The sequence below is a fragment of the Dipodomys spectabilis genome, unplaced genomic scaffold (assembly GCF_019054845.1).
Source record: "Dipodomys spectabilis isolate Male_0828 unplaced genomic scaffold, ASM1905484v1 ptg000175l, whole genome shotgun sequence".
Lineage (NCBI taxonomy): Eukaryota > Metazoa > Chordata > Mammalia > Rodentia > Heteromyidae > Dipodomys > Dipodomys spectabilis.
In genome coordinates, this window is record NW_024870852.1 from 14,382,515 (window position 1) to 14,400,256 (window position 17,742).

Here is a 17,742-nt window from a genome sequence, read left to right on the forward strand (position 1 = left end):
AAAGACCATAGTCACAGCACAGATAGAGAGATGGTGAATGTAGACTTTGTCATTCATTCATGATTATTCTCAGAATAATGAAAATTTTCTACCAATGGCTGTGGTAGTAGAGGCTACATATATCTGTGAATATGCTAAAAATCCATGTGTTGTACATTTTAAATGGGTGAATTAAATGGCTTGTGAATTATATACCAATAAAGCAGCTAAAAAGAAAGAAAAAGTAATAATAAATCATCTATAATTCCTTTAACCTCTGGGGGAGAATATCTCTTAGCATTTTAGTCCATTTCTTTCTAGTCTTTTTTTTTTTTTTTTTGCTGGTTGTGGGGCTTGAACTCTGGGCTTGGGCGCTGTTCCTCAGATCTAAAGCTCAGGGCGAGTGCTCTACCACTTGAGCCACAGCACCACTTCTGGTTTTCTAGTGGTTTATTGGACTTTCCTGCCCATGCTGGCTGTGCACGGGATCCTTAGATCTCAGCCTCCTGAGTATCTAGGATTACAGGTATGAGCCACCAGCGCCCGGCTCTAGTCTCTCCCTTCCCCCCTCCCCCCTCCCTACCCCCCAGTCCTGGGGCTTGAATTTATTTAAGGCCTGGGTGCTTTGTCTGAGATTTTTTTGCTCAAGGCTAGTACTGTACCACTTGAGCCATTGCCCCACTTCTAATTTTTTGCTGGTTAATTGGAGATCACAGTATCACAGAGTTTCCTGCCTAGGCTGGCTTCAACTCTTCAGATCTCAACCTCCTGAGTAGCCTGAATTGTAGGTATGAGCCAATAGCACCCGGCATCTTTTTGATCTTTAATGCATTTTCTTTAAAAATTGTCATAATACTTCATATGGCACTTTAAATTTTCCTGTTGTGTTTATCACTGTAACCACAAGAACTCATTCATTTTATTATAGACTCTTCCTAGTTGTTAACAAGTATGTATTTAAGTTGTTTTATTTACTTTCTGTTTACTGGGTACTGAAGTAAATACAATTCATTTTTAAATACTAGGACTTCCTTATGAAATGGGGTTTGTGAATGTGAGACCTCTTTCATTTACAGGGAAAAGAAAATCTCACGGAGCAGTGCCTTGAAAGTGCTGGACCATGCCATGATTGGGCCTGAGGGCACAGACAATTGTCATAAGTTTGTGGACATTCTTGGCTTACGAACCATCTTTCCCCTCTTTATGAAATCTCCCAGGAAGATCAAGAAAGTGGGAACCACTGAGAAAGAACATGAAGGTAAGGTTCCCCAGAGAAGTCAGCCTTATTTTGATACATTAAGAGAAGTGGGGAAATGAGAAATATTGAACTTTTCCTGAATGTACATTTGGGAGTTAGTTCCTGAGAGGAAGAACACTTGCTTGTGATTTTCTGTCTAATGATTTTCTATGCATGGCGAAGCAATCCAGAGACCCCAGGTCACTGATGGCCTTTCTTCGTGCTCAGTTCTTGCTTGTTCAAATACTGGTGGCTTCATTTCATATGGCCTCTTAATAGGTCTGTGTGTGAGGGTTTTGTTTCCTTCACTGTAATTTGTAGCTTGATGTCTCTCTGATGGAAGACCCTTTTGAAAAGAGTAATGAGGTGGCAGCACACGTCACCTTCAGAGTGGTACTTTCATGTATTTCTGTATTAAAGTATGATTCAGCCAACATCAGGAATTGCTGGAATAAACTATTTACAGCCTAGGTTCCCCTTTTTATGTTTCTCCTCCCTGATGGTGCACACTCCCAGCAAAATGCTGCCATGAATTGCGACGCCGTAACCAGAGTAGTTACTGCTAGCCCAATCTCCTCCTGCTATTGTCTAGTGGCCTGCTACATCCCTCCTTCCAATAAATAGCTGCAGTGCATTCTGGAAGGCCTGGGATTTATGAGCATTGACAGCTCCACTGGAGGCTAGCAGACGCTGGCACCAGGGAATTTACATGGTTGGATGGCTATTTTAAAGTGCAGATAGGGTAGAGAAGGGTGAAGGGGGAGGGGTGGGTAAGAAAGGAAGACCTGAACTATGCTGCAATCTCCTCTGGTTGTCTTGTAGAAGTTACAATTGTTCCCTGAGCTGTTTTTTTTTTCTTTTTTCACCACTGATTGTTAGAACTGGCACAGGGACTTGGCTGCATCTTTTGCATCCTCCGCCCACCCCTCTCGCCTCCCAGATAAGAGTTTGATCACTTCTATGTTTTCTCAAACTGACCTGGATTCATTTCTCCCAACTTAAAGGGAGGAATTATGATATGGCCTGTTAGGACATCACCTCCAGTGATGATGTCCTTCAGTGATTAGATCACTTCCTAGAAATAGCAGAGAAGCTGGCAGCCAAACCCTGTGGGGTAGAGATGTGAGATCAAGTAGAGACTTTAATCCAACTCCAAGCAAATAGAAAACATACACTAACTGAAAGCACACTAACCCCACTGCTGGCCCTGCTACTTTCCCCACTCAGCAAAATGAGGCATGGCAGGAGTTACTATTCACTGTAGCCTACTACATCCCTGGCCCTACTGCACCATTGCTCTCTCATTTAGAGCTCACAACCAATGGAGTAGGTAGTGGTCCTCATTTTTGCAGATTAGTAAATTAGCTGAGAAAGGATCCAAACTGTGGTTCTCCAACTAACCAGCTATGTCACTTTAGATACTTCGCTTAACTCCCCTGTCCTGCATTTTCCTTCATGGTTTGTAAAGTTGAGGGACATGACAGCAAACCAGAAGCTCTGATGTCTGAGCCTTCAGCTTCTGAGGCACAGCCCTTAGTCATCCAGGCAGCTCCAGAGCCAGGAGACTCATCAGGGATTGCACTGTGGCCGAGCTGCTCATTTCCACTGAGAGACTTGGCACCATGTTTTGAAGCAGGTCTTGCTCTGTGTGCATGGATTTTTTTTTTTAATTTTATTTTATTGTAAAGATGCTGTACAGAGGGGTTGGGTTGTATGCATGGATTTGAGAAGAGGAAGAAGTGACAGATTCAGTGAGCAGCTGTTTTCCTTCTGAAAAATGTGCCCGGTGGTGTGCTGGTAACAGTACATTTGCTTTAGACTGCCCACATTAGGAATTTGATAACACTCTATTAGTGGGGGCAATGGCTTGGTAAGACAGCTCCTGAAAGGCATGTTTGCACTATAATGGCTGGTGAGGATGAGCACTGCATCCTGAACACACCAGTACCCCAGGCAGAAAGGAACCCCAAGGAGAGAGTGCCACCCTGCGCTTCCTTCCATCTGGCTAGCTGCTGCACTTCAGACCAACCCTTAGCTGCAGCTTCAATGGGTAGGATAAAAATGGGGACAGAGCAGAAATTTCTTTGTTCGGTCTTATCTTCCAGGTAAGGCTTGAGCTCTCAGTTGCTCTTGGTGATGTCCCTTTTGACTTAAGTGCATCAGTTAATGTTTACTGGCCCTTATGAATATTTGTAACTGTGCCCAGCCCATGTCTGCTCCCAGTCTCTTTCACTCTCTCTCTCCTCTAGCTGTAGTGACTTTCTCTGACCTATCTGCCTCACTGTCTTTTTGTCATCCTTCTTTCTCAGGGAAGCCTGTCATATACCCCTGCACTAGGAGTCCCTACTGAGTGGATTTTGCCTCATTACTCAGAAACTGTAGAGCCAGTGATCTTGTCACCTCTGCATCCCACTGTCCAGTGTAGTGCTTGCCATGGAGTAGGGTACACAGTAGATGTGTATTGCCTCCATGTGAACAACCACCTCCCTGAGTGACTGTTCATTGAGGACAAATATGGACAAAACTGGAATTGCTGGCAATTTAGTTTTTTGTGTGTGTGAGTCAGGTGGAGGACAAGAAATATTGTAATTGAAACCCATTGAGGTTTGCATAATAAAACCTTCAGAAATAGATCAGGGAGGCACTTAGCAAGGGGGATGGGTGGTTGGAAAGGATCGTCTGCCCTTGGGTGCAGTAGCATGACTGTCTGCCTTTCTGGTTCTGCGAAGAACAGCACAGTGTGTATTGTCTCCTTGATATTAACTACTTCAGAAGAGGAGAGAAGAAGAAAAACGCTGGGATCTGGAAATGGCATCTGACCTTTACTTCCCAGTCTCTTTTTAAAGTTCTTATTAAAATAGGTCCAATTTTCCTTGTATTGCCTCATTAGGTAGGTGAGTTATTGAGTTTGTAGCAGTTCTAGTTAATTGCGCTGTTTTAACATGGTTCCCCTGGAGGCTGTTAAGAGCTTTGGGGAGGGTGAGCGGCTGAGCAGCGTGCAGGTTTGTGGCAAGCACGCTGGGTGCGTGCACACGTTTCTACCTTATCCACAGTGACAGCAGTTGATAACAGGTCAGCACTTCGAAGGATACTTGTCTGTCATCTGCACAGAATCTAAGTGATTCCAGCAGACTGCACATACAGGAAGCAGGCAGTTGTCTGTGCAGAGCTCCCACCAGGGTAAGGAAAGGCGAATGGCAAGGCTTCCCTGCAATCAGAGAAGGGAGATCAGTCAATGGAGGTAAGACAGAGGCACAGTTTCTATTATGACTTCTACTGTATGGCACTAGAGTTCAAATTCAGGGCCTCATGTCCTGAATAGATAGAAATCTACTACTTGAGCCATACCTCCAGCACCAGAAAGTCTTATGGTGGGCTCTGATGATGACCTGCCATTTCATGGGGACAACTCTTATTAGGACTCCTGACATGTTCAGAATATAACAGAAACCGAGGCTGGTCCTGTGTAAGCCAGGAACAGAATGGAGTGTCTCTCGGGGACACTACTCTTCCCAGGGTTCCCTCTCAGACCCCTGTTATGGTCTGTCCCTCACTGGCAATGTCACTCCATGTACTAACCTGTACAGTCTCATCTACTTCTTGCTGCTTTGACTATCGGCCGTTGGCTCCCAGACCTTCAACCTCATTCTTTTTTCCAGGCTCTAGTTGCCACAGCTGATAACCAGCAGGTAATCCCCCCACATGTATACACACTCAGCCTGTCAACCAGACCTGTGCCATCTTTGGCCTCAGCCACTTCTGTCCTTCCTGTCTGAGAGGTAGCGCCCCTCCCCCCACCCTCTACTAACAGAAACCAATACTTTGTACTTAACTCTTAAGGCTTTCCAACATGTAACTGATCTGAAATCCTGTGAATTCTCTCTTGCAAAAATCTCTTGACTCAACCTTTTCAACCACCAGGTTTCTGCCACAGTTGCTGGATTCCACCACAGCCTTAGTAAGTTTTAAAGGTCCCACCCAGGGGAAAGGGACACTCTCAGTCCTCATCAGACTTACATACGGAAGAGGAAGCAGAAACATGGTTTGGGAAAAAAGCAATTTTACAGATTTCTACTGCAAAATTATATTAGCATTTACAAAGACATTCCTTTCATTATTAAAGAGAACAAGAGAACAGGAACACTTAGAGAGACAATTCTGGTGGAAGGAAAGGAGGAGGCTCCTACAGAGGGCCCTGGAATTCAGCCAGCTAGTCCATTTGTTTTTACTATAGCCAGCTTCTGCAGGATGCCTGTATGTATCCGAGCATACTGTGAGCCTCAGCACATTCATAACTGTGGGTCCAGTGGGGGTAAGCAGCTGATAGTACTGAGGCTCCTTCAGCTTCTAATCACAGACCCCTCATTCCACAACACCATTACCGTTGGTGTTGCTCTCTTGCCCCACCACACTGGCTTATTCTTCCCTGGACTGCTGGTGTTGTTGAAAGAGTTCTTAGTCAGACATTGGTTCTAATCCTGATTCAATGAGAAGTCTTCATGGTAGTGGGGGCTCTTATCTTTTCACGGTGCGTGGAATAAATAGCAGAGTGACCTGGCAAAATTGTCATCAGGCCTCTCATCATGTTCAGTGAATGCTATGTGCTGAGTAAATAATGGAAGGATTAATAAATTACTTCACTCATCATGTACTGACTATGATGAGAGCTACAGAAGATCATTGCAGAATGCTATCTAACTAGTGTATGGGTCAACCATGAAGCTGTACAGTTTCTGTCCATGGTAGTGTTCAGTACTTTCCTGGTTCTTCATCTATAAAGAAAGGATCAACACCTATCTTCTTGGGTTACTGTGCAAATTAATGAAATGATGACTACAAGTCTGACCTAGTGGGGAAAAGCTTAGAGTTGTTATATTTATCATACACTATTAGTTAATACTGATTCTAGGCATCACAGTGTGATAAATGTTACACTGGATGTTGTGGAAGCCCAGAAGAGGAATAGCCCAGTGATTCTAGAGATGCTTAAGAAAGGAGATGGCAAATTTGTATCTTTTTTTTTAAAGGGTGAATAATAGCATTTGGTTATCATGACAGTAAGAAGAAGAGACAGAAACATGAACAAATTTAGCTAGTTGTTGTGTTATGAGTGATTAAGAACATGGGCTGTGGGCTAGGCACAGTGGTTCATGCCTGTAATCTAGCTTCTCAGAATGTAGAGATTGGAAGACCCCATCGCAACAAATATGCCAAACAGAGTTGTTCAAGATTATTATCCCAGCTATTTGGGAGACTATAGGTGGGAGTACCTTGGTCCAAGCCCAGCTAGGGAAAAATTTAAGACTCTAACTGAGAACTAAGATTAAAAGGGTTAGGGGGCTAACTTAAATGCTAGAATGCTTGTCTGGTAAGCTGGAGACACTGAGCTCAAACCCCATTATTAAAAAGAAAGAAAGAATGTACTTGCCTTGAGCTGAAGAGCTCTGGGACAGTGCCCAGGCCCAAGTTCAAGCCCCATGACCAGAAAAAAAAAAAAGTGAGCCATGAAGTAAGACTCGGGTTGGGATGTATGTCCTGTCATTTAATTTTTTTCAATTCTGTGACTTTGGGAAAGTTGTTTAGCCTCTCTGAGCCTCCATTTTCTCATTTGTAATATTGGGATGATATTGGGATCTATCTTATAAAGGCAACATAAAGATTAAATTAAGTAATATAGATCAGGTGCTTGAAAACCTAGTTTCACTAGTGTTAGGGCTGGAATAAGAATGGGTTTCCAATTTGTCTTCATTTTTCTCCTATCTTCGTAATTTAAGAAGTACATGCCTGAAAGAATGCTTTGCCTTCCTGAATCTGCTGGGCCTATGGATAGATGTATATGAGGCTAGTCTTTTGTGGAGTATAAGATTAGAACCTTCACAGAGGGATATACTTGGGAGCTCCAGGTCCCCATGTCTCCTTTACATATGATCTGTAATGGAGATTTCAAGGTTTCTTTTGTTTTTCTATTTTAGTATTCCCTGTGTTTAAAAATACAGTAATCAAAACAATAGGCGATGAAGACTGAGCAGTACTTAATATTAAGAATGGCATTAAGCCGTATTCTATGAGGCACTTTGTGTTAAACAAGGATGAAAATGTCTTACTGTTGGGTTTTATTGCTCTTTGAGAACCTTGTCATTGAACAGTTTCTGGATCAATTCCTTTTCTCTCCCTCCAGCTGCTTCTTTCACTCTTGACCTGGATGGCGACATGTTGAGATGCTGAAATAAGCAATATGTTTGGATTGGGGATCCAAACTCAGATCCAATCTGAGCAGGTTGGAGGGGTGACGATGCTTGTTGCACATTGGATTTGCCCACAGATCCCTCAAGTACAGCCTAGCAACTTGTTTACCACTGAGGAAGGTATTGGGACAGAGGGTATATCTGCCATCCTGGGCTAGAGGAAGACCCGACTCAACAACCATTGTGCATTTGTTCAGCATCCACTATTTATATACTCGGCTTTACAGATGTCCAAATGAATTAGGCATCTCTATCACCTTTTCACAGATGAGAGTTTGTACTTCCCAAGTCTCTTTCTTAACAAGTAAGTGACAGAAGCAGAACTTGAATTTAGGCTGGCTTCTTAAGGCTTTTCCAACATTATTGTAGCTCCCTGGGCTTATTCAGAGGCAGCTTATTCAGAGGCAACACAGACTCATGAGAGGAGGATTGTTTTTGTCAGCAAGCAGACTTGGTTTCAAACCCCAGCTCTACCCACAAACTTAGTATCGTAGCCTTGGGGAAATTATTGAACCTTGAATTCTTCAAGCAAACTGCCTGAGGAAATCTTCCCAAGATGATGTGTGTGGGGAAATGTAGTCATGGTTTCTAGCATGTGGATATTAAATCAGTGGTACAGTTACCACCTCCCTTCCAAAATAGCCATCCCCACCTCTCCCTATCTTATGTTTATGTGTCAGATGCAAGCTTTTGCTTTTGTGAGTGAGCCAGCTGTGAACCAGGACACTATGGGTGGACAGGCAAAGCATACAAGGTTTGCCACAGAGACAGGACAGCCACTGTTTATCATGATGCTTAAAGCCTGAACTCCAGTGTGATGCTGGCTATTGTAGCCTAAGTTCATCTTTGCCTGATGGAGGCACCAGACCCTGTCTTCTGTTTCTGTCACTGGGTGTCAGTCTAGACTACCCTTGCAGAGATCCGTCTCTATGGATAGGTGCCCAAAAGTAGGGCAGGAAGGCCTCACTCATTGTCTCATTAGACAAGCCTCTAGTCTGTGCTTTGTGCCAGCTTGGTATTCTAGGTGGAAGGTGAACAAGCTCACAGCCCAGCTAGGAAGACGAAGAAACTTGAATTTATGTTATGAGGTAAAAATGGAGGCTGAATGAGTTCACAGCCCACCGAGGAGACATAGAAACCTCCATTTATATTACAGAGTAAAAGGCAAACAGAAGCTTGAGGCACATGGGAATACAGAGGGTTGCTAGTCTCACCTGAATGGTGAGAGAACAGGTGGAGATTAGAAACAACCCTACCTTGGAATTGTGGCCCTGAGCCAAACTTTGGTGAAGTTAGCCAGATGAAGGAAAGTTGAGTGGAAAATAAAAGCTGGAAGGGGCTGACTTCAGTGAGCCTGATATCTGGCTGCTGTCAGTATCATGTGGGACCATGTGGAAAATGCTGTTCCAGGGCCCATAATCTGTGTTTCCTGGTTTTTCCGTCTGCATAAAACCATTGAGTCTGCACTGTTCTTAGCTCCCCAGGAGTAGCTCTGAGACCAGTGTGGCACTAGTCCTTTTGCTGGGTTTATTGTGGAGTGGGATATTGGGTAATTACACAAAACTGGCCTCTGAAGAGGTGTTGTACACCCCGACTGACTGGGTTCATCTGTGGGCAGGGCTCACCACCATGTTGGCACCGTGAGTGTTCATCGAGTTGGCTGTTACAGTAGTTGTTTTACTAGTTCATACTAGGAAAGTATTCCAATTTTTACAGTTCTAGGGATAACATTAATTTCAGTTGTTTTGACTATTTCAGCTTATTTAGCACAAATTCAATTATCTTACTGAGGGCCTAGGTGGAGAGGGTAGGAGAAACTGATTATTCTGGGGGTTTTCTTTGCATTTTTCATTTAGCTTTTTGATGGCAGCATTAGCAGAATTCTTATTTTGGAAAGAAATTTCTACTGATTCATTTGTGGTTTTGTCAGTATGATTCTGTTAGTTTTTGTTTATAATCTTGATTAAATTTTATAGAAACGGTTTAGTATGTAATTATCTCCTTCATAGAAGTAAAACAAATACCAGCAGTATAGAAGCAACAATTGAGAAATAGCCAGATCATTTCAGGTTATTTCCCTAACATTTTTAGGTGGTGCCAGTACAGGACAATAACTCAGGAGTAAGGAGTAATTAACTATGAACCATGATTTATTAAAATTGAACATGTAATCTCTATGGGGACATGCTTCCCATGTGGTACTGTTTTTATTCCTAGTATTCTGTATTCTTTTACATACATTCTCATTTCACCTCATTCCCACAACTTGGCAGGTGAGGACACTGAGTCATCGAGTAGGCCTTTAATACCATTAGGGGGCTACACTTTATTTTTAGGAGGCAAGATAGCCCTCAGGTTAAAGGATTAGGTTGTCGAGGTGATTAGTGTGGTCAGCTGTGCTTGGATGTCATGGTGGCTTTTCCAGGTATTGTAGGTGTGCTGGGACATCCCCTAGTAAGGAAATGAGGTGTGGACAGACGACTGCAGTGACCAGGTTCACTTGGTTACAGTATAAGAAAAGGAGGTGAAAATATATTTCACAAGTATTTTTTAAATGCATGAATATTTGAATGTGTTAGGCATATTGTCATCAAACAGAAGGTACAATGTGGAAGGGGAAAAACTGAAAATAAACTTGTAAACATTTCACTGCTCATAAAGCATACAATTATAGGTGTGAAATGTTTGTTAGTGTCCTTCTTCCTGGACTCCTGCAGGTTGCTGGGGAAATGCCCTGTCTATTTAATCATATTGCAGTCTTGTTTGTTTTTTCTTTTAATTGTAGGAAAATGTCTTTGGCTTGCTTCTGTAGCCAGATTGATTTTGCTTGTGGGTGTCCAGATGCTGATGAGCTGTAATTAGCATAAGAAGGAGGCTGGAAAGATGTTGAACATTCTTTCCTGGTAGCCAAACAAAGGATCACCAAACAGAGGTTATTCTCAAATATCAGATTGTACTGAAGCAGCCCTTTGCTCATTGAGATATACTCTTAAAGGATGTCTGTATTGGGCCAGGCAGGGCAGGTCATCACTGAGGAGAACTCATTGGAAAACCTTGCTGGAACTGGTAGCAGGGTGATTTTTAAAGGTCTTAAGAAGCAATACCTCCAGTAACCCAGAAGAGAAGAGTCCTGGGCTGGCTTCAGAACATTCAACTTGCATTTCTGCCCTAACTCTTCTGTTTGGTTAATTGGCAAGTCATTTAGCTCTCTGAACCTCAATTGTAGCATCTTTAAGATGGAGCCAGTAATATCTTACAGCTTGTGAGACTTAAGGTATCAACAAAGTGCTTGTATAGTATAAAATTATTCACATGTGCAAAATAGAGATGGTGCGTTAAATTCCATGTTTTCCATTGTCTTCTATTTCTCCAACACTTTTTCTTTTAAGTACCTTTTCCCCCTTATTCCTGGCTCTAAAGTAGAAAGAAACTGATTGTTAATTTGTTCCTTATTTGCTGTGGGGTTATCATAAAATAAATTAGGCATATCATTTTGATAATCACTAAAAAACATGCTTGCAACTTTCTTAAATGTATTGATTACTAATAAATCATGTCTGTGTTAAGTATGCCTGCTGGCTGGCAAACTTCTGGAATAACAATGTTTCCTGCCTGCTCATCTGCCAGACTGTGTGTCAGCCCTTAACCGGCTGAGCTGCCAGACCGTGTGTCACCTGGTCGGAGGTTACTGGTGAGGATGGTGGGATGCTGAACTCACTTTTGAGATTTGCTGGGTTCCAGAACATACACCATGTCATTATCCCTAATGCCAGATCTGGGTGGGGATCAACTTGTTTCATTACTGAGGAAACAACCCAAAGATGTTAAGTACTGTCTCAAATTGTGCACACAGTTTAAGTTAATGTCTGCAAGAACCTAAAGCCCAAGTTCTTAATACTGTGCTTCAGTCTCTCACGGAGCTATTCAAAACCCAGAAAGTTAAATGACTTTTAATCACCAAGGTAACAATCCAGTAAGTGCTATTTCTAGATTCTGTTGTGTTAATCCCAGTTTTAGTCTCCTTAAGGCATCCCTTTCATTTCTCTCAGCTTTGGAGTTTGTCAGTTAGGAAAACCACTGTAGCATAGGTACCTCTTGAATTTGATCTCATTGTCATTCCTGCCTCTTGTTCACTGCTCCTATTTGTTCTCCTCCATTCCTTTCTCAGATGGTTGCAGCTGTCTTCTACTCCTATTCACTATGGAAATCTTTGCCTCTCTCCAGGATGTTCTTTACTGTTTGTAAAAAGTTCTGGGAGAGAGGTAAAGTGCCTCCAGCATTTCTAAAGTAGGCATCTTAGTATCCTGTAAAGACTTCTTAATACAAATCTAAAGTAAAATCTAGACTTGACATGACATAAGAGACCTGCCCTTTTGGCTTTCTCTGGCTGCCTGTCACCCTACTTGCCCATCTCCTGCAGTAGTTCCCACTAGCCTGAGCTGAGGCATTTCCTGCTGTGAGCCTGCTTTCTCATCTCAATATTTTAACATTTGCAGCCTTTTTAAATTTTTTTAACTTTTATTATAAAGTTGATGTATCGAGAGTTAACAATTACATAAGTCAGATAAAGAGTACATTTCTTTTTGGACAGTGTCACCCCCTCTCGCTCTCTCCGAGTTCGAGCCTTTATTGACCCCCTTCTCCATGGGACTTATTCTTTGGAAGTCTCCCCAAATCTTACCCCCACTTTGAAATCTGCCTTGATTTCCCCACTTTTCTTCATAGGTTAGCCCCTTATGCTCACAGAAGCATCCCTTATGTTCAGTTGCTGTCTGCTTATCTCCACTCAACTGCATGCTCCGTCAGACAAGGTCTATGTCATGCTTGGTAGTAAGAGTGGGTAGGAATCCTTTTCATCTTTTGAGTACCTTTCAAGTACTCAATAAAATGGAAGGAGAATACCTTTCATTATGGGAAATATAAAAAATATATTGAGCCCTTAGTGTACTCATCACCCAGCTTTGATCATTATCATTTAGCCTATCTTATTTCATCTCTCCTCCTTTCTTCCTATAATAGTTTAAGGTATCACTAGATATCACATAATTTTATCTCATATGGAATATCTGGTTGCAAAATCAATAACTGATAGAAATGAGTGCCTTGAAGTTAAATACTCATTTAGGGAAATCTAGCTGGAATATATCTATTAACATTAAAACCTACTGATAATTTAGCTTCATGCCATTAGGTATCAGAAGTAGCTCAGTAAACCAGGTGCTAGTGGTTCATGCCACTACTACTAAATACTCAGGAGGCTGAAATGTGAGTTCAAGGTCAGCCCCAGCAGAAAAGTTCACTGGACTCCATCTCTAAAAAGCCCAGTAAAAAGCCAGATTGGAGGGGTGGCTCAAATGGTAGAACACTAGCCAAACAAGCAAGCCTACCAAGTGTTGAGTTCAGACTCCAGTACTGGAACTAAGTAAGTAAGTAAATAAATAAATAAGAAACTTAGTTCAGGGTTGCTCCATTTGGCCCTGTTGACACTTTGAGTGGGGTAATTCTATTATGAAGAGCTGTCATGGTCATGAGCACAAAGGGTGCTCAGCAGCCTCTTTTCTCTAGGGGCTGAAACGACCCCACCTCCACCCCCATCATCACATTAAAATTACAGAGTGTCTCAGATAGTGGAATCCTCTTCCTTCCACCCATCACTGAGAACCACTGATAAGAGAAAGGAAAGAATTGTATAGCATTCTAGAGGTCTGTTTAATATACAGTTGTAGAAACTGAGTCCCAAAGTGAAGCATGTCTTTCTGATTTTGACTGTGCTTATTAGTATCATGCTAGACAATGGTCTGAGTTCTCTGCTTCCTGGGCCAGTATGTCTTACTGTAGCACATAGAGTTTATAGATGATATAGAATGAAGTCAGAGGCTTTCTAGGGGCAGGCTGTGCTGTGGTCTCAGTGGAGTGTCTCACTGATGGGGAAGGTCTTATGGCCAGGTAAGGGACAATATAGAATAGTTGTGCCAGTAGCTGCACATTTGTAGCCTGCCCAGCATCTGCCAGGCTGTTCTTCATTCCCTTCACCAAATATTTGTGAGGAAGCAGACTCAGGAATTCTTTCCTTGGAAGTGTGTCTTGGATTCCTCAATAGTAAGCAAGGAGGGTTTGTTTTGAAGAAATTTACTTTGAAGTCAGTTTTTGCCAGAAACCATCTGTTTTGTATAAAACAAAGAGACATTGGAGTTTCACTTTATCGATTTGTTCAAAATGGGCTCTCTGCTTATTTCTTACAAGTCAACTGGGTATGCAGTGCCTGGGAAAGTTGGGTGCTAGGAAACTTAGTTCAGCAAAAAGGCAGCTATAAGGTAGTGGAAAGAAAGCTGACCTTGGGAGCTAGATCCATCATTTCATAGCTCTTGCTAGCTCTGCAAACTTGGGTAAGGGACATAATAACCTCTCCAGCCCCATTTATTTTTCTCTTCTGTAAAATGGAGAGAATAATTTCCTATACATATGGTCATGAATATTGTATCAAAAAAAGAGGGCTGGTGGTGGTGTAGCTATGTGGTAGAGCACTCACCTAGTATACACAAGATTCTGAGTTCCATCCCTGATACTACACAAGGAAATAAAAAGAGAAAAAGAAATGGGGGCAGAGAGGGAGAGGAAGAAAATGAAATGTGAAGTGCCAGCATTGCAGTCTTATACCTGGCACTAATAAATGGTTTTCCCATTATAAGAAAGGCCCATTGGGAAATGCATGTATACCTTGGTTCCTTATTCATACCTGTAGAAGAATTTCACTTTAGGTATATAGAGAGATACCTATAAGGAACTGATGCTGACAAGTCCTTAGTATATTTGCCAGCGTAAGAGGTTGATTATATGCTGTTAGTAAAACAGAGCATGGAATTATTCTTCTCACACACAATGCGGGTTTAGGATGGACTGGATTCTTTTATCTCCTCCTAACAGGAGGTCTGACCCTGTTAGATTGGGGTGCAAAGGCATTTTCTCAGCACAGAACAATGTGTGTTTTTAATGAGGCTTTTCTGTGAGAAAGATGATACAATGGTTTGGTTTGTTTGTCTCAGATTGAAACTGAAAAAGCTATGTAAGAACAGCACTGAAATTCCTTATGTCTTTTCACTGTATGGTACCTAGAAGAAGAGTTCAGAAGTCAGACTTCAAGCAAATGAACATAAGACCGCCTCGGGTCTGCATGCAGGGGTTTCTGGGTTTCATGGCAATCAGCAGGGCCCCAGAGTAGGAGGAAGTGGATGGGGTGTGCTACAGCTGGCAAAGCTAAAGCCACCTAAAAAGGACTTGGCTGCCTAATGTGAGAGGAATATGAAGAGATTAGGCTGTCTGGATGAAAGCATTGAGGAATTGGGTTTACATCCTTCCTAAAGGCCTAGGAGCACCTCCCCCTCCCCACACCCCTCCCACACACATATACTCACCCACTGATTTTCTATCCAAAGTCAGCGTCCAGGGAAAGGCTTTCAGGAAAATAGCTGTCTTACTCTGTGCTGTGATGTTCCTCTCGTACTGAGGCAGATTGAGGCTTAGCAGGTAGGAAGTCAGGAGAGCAGAGACATCTGTGAGGGATACTGTGGGTGCATCCTGTGGTTTGTGCCTAGCCTCAGTCTGAGTCCAGGCACTGATGGCAGTTCTCTCTGTGTTTTGCCAATCCTATAAACTGTTAGAGAGGGCACTAAGCTAGCCATTACAAAGAATTCTTTATAAAAAGGAAAAGGCCACGGAACAAATACGCTGGCTATTTTTGTAGGATGTCAAGATTTTAGGGGGCTCCATTGGAAAGCTGAGGTTGTGCCTGGATAACCCACTTCTCCATCCTGAAAGAGCTTCAAGGTTTCAGACCTAGTTTAGTTTATGTGAACACTCTTGAAAGTGATCAGCCACAGGAAGTGTAGCATTCCAGCAGCCTTGCTGATGCACACCACTCCTCATCAAAGGCCACTCTTCATCAAAGGCCTTTCGTACCAGCTGTGTTTCACACAGCAGGTGTAGCTGCTGTGGGTGGGTGTGTGGGACTATGAAGATGAAATAAAAGTGACTAAGTCCAAGCACTAATTTTCTGCCATTGTAAGGATGGAGGTTAATTGTAAACGGCTAGGACTCTCCAAAGTGAACATAAGAGACCCTTGGAGGCAAGGAAAAGAAGAGCATGCACCTCTTCACCAACGGTTGCTTCTTGTGCTAAGACTTTCTGGGATGGGCTGTGTGACTACTTCTCAGAATGAACAAATGTCATTCATCTTTGCCTTGGTACCAATACCTGAACTCTGAAGACTTCCAGTCTCTTGGCTTGACTTTGGTAGAAAAAAAACTTAGGCATGAGTGCTTCAGGGAGGAATCACACTTGTTCTGAACTACTCCTAGATACTAATAAGAGACTAGAATAGCAAGGTAAACAAGCCTAGAGGTCAGCAAAGTAGCCTGGCAGCTTCCCAGTGCCATTAGGTACCCAGATTCCTTCTGGCATCAATCCTGCTGTCCTTTTCATAGGTTCCAGGATGTATGTTGGCTTTTTAATGTTCCCAAGTTAGCTATAAAGGTGCCTCACTTCTATTTTCAAGATTGCCTTATGGTCTCAGATGGCTACTAGAGCTCCAGTTATTATATTCCAAGTAGCAGGAATGCAAAAAGGGCAAGGGACATATCCCTTCCAGGATGTCCCAAACACCAGTTCAGCCTAGATTGCTGACCTGAAGTTAGTCATATGCTCCTATAAGCTATAAGGAAAGCTTTAGGGCTCATTGTTTTGTTTGTAAGCTGTTCACTTTATCTCTTCAGATAAAATTCAAATGGGCTGTAGAACTAAGAGATGGGGGAAGATCCATTCTCAGGTGAACATTATCTCCTCAGCCAAACTGGCTAGGTCCTAGGTCTTTCTCACATGGACAGAATATGGCCAGGCCTTCAGAGTTACTGAAGTCCCACACTCCTCAGTCACACTGCTGCCACTGGAGAGATGGAATGATGTCTTCAGGTCAGAGTCATTTTCCATAGGCAAACATTTGAAGCTCTCCAGACCTCACTTTTCAACCCATCTGAGCTATGAACCTTCCCTAATACATGAGCTTTTGCCTTAGGAAACCTCAGCTCACACACCCGGAGGGAGAGGGTTAGATGCCCAACATTCTAGTCTTTTCCTTTTGAACTCTTCAAGTAAGGCAGTATAGCACAAAGCATTTCCTGGCACACACAATCACTTCCTTATTCAGCACACTTTTTCCCACTGTTACAGAGCTGTAAATTTAAGACAGCACTTAAACATTTTTCTAATCTATAGTACTGTTGGAACATTCTGCAATGTGAGAAGGGAATCCCCATGGGAATGGTGACAATGAGTAAGTCAGCCACAGGCAGTGTCCTTGCTCTGCACCCAGAAGGTGCTCAGGCTGTGTTGGGGGTGGGGGGGGGGGGTCTCATCACAACTGGAAAAAAAAAAAAAAAGAAAGAAAACTCAGATGTATTTCAGGCAAAATGGGTGCTAGTGGACCTATTTCAGTGGAAAAGACATTCCAAGTTTGAAACACCAGACATGTAACTCCTTTTTTGAAAATCACCTTTGGGAGTTTCTTCATTTATATTCCAAGTTCACATTCCTCTCACTTCTTTATTGCCTGCTTCTCAACATTTAAGAAAAATTTCAAATGTACAGGAAAAGTGACAGATCTGTCTAGCAAATACTTATGTACCCCCCGCCTACACACCTAGATTATTCAATTAACACTTTGCTGTATTTTCTTTAACACATTTATGTCCATTTCTTCCACCATGTATTTTATTTTTTAATGTCAAAAATAAGTTGCAGACAGCAGTACACTCCATGCCTATCCTTAACCTAGAGTTATATATTATTGTTTAGATACAATTGCTAAGTAAAATGCATAGATCTTGAGTGTGTTATTTAATGAGTTTCAGGAAATACAATGTCAAGAAGTAGAACATTATGATAACCCAAAAAGTACCTACCTGCCCTACCCTAATCTCTCTTTCTCTCTCTCTCTCTCTCTCTCTCACACACACACACACACACACACACACACACACACACACACACACACACAGAGGCAACCACTGTCCTGTGTTCCACATTAATTCACTCATCTAAATCCTCAACCAGTGGGCTTATCCAGTGAGAGTGAGACTCAGCATGCTGCTTTTGAGATTTGTCCATAGTTGTAGTATGGTCCCAGATGGCTGCTAGTGATAATTTGTTCCTTTTGTGGCTTAGTAGTACTCCATTATGTGGATGACTTTCTCCATTCTTCCTCACTAGGCTGTTTGAGATTTAAGCCG

At 42.4% G+C, this 17,742-nt stretch overlaps 1 protein-coding gene across 2 annotated transcripts in view; it reads left to right on the top strand.

The window, feature by feature from the left end:
• Positions 1-17,742, top strand: part of Ctnnbl1 (catenin beta like 1) — a 155,191-nt gene that overhangs the window by 99,825 nt on the left and 37,624 nt on the right. For both annotated transcript variants that reach the window (XM_042694653.1, XM_042694652.1), the window contains exon 11: positions 1,056-1,237. In XM_042694653.1, the coding sequence (XP_042550587.1) occupies positions 1,056-1,237 (182 nt within the window). The remainder of the gene's footprint in view (positions 1-1,055; positions 1,238-17,742) is intronic.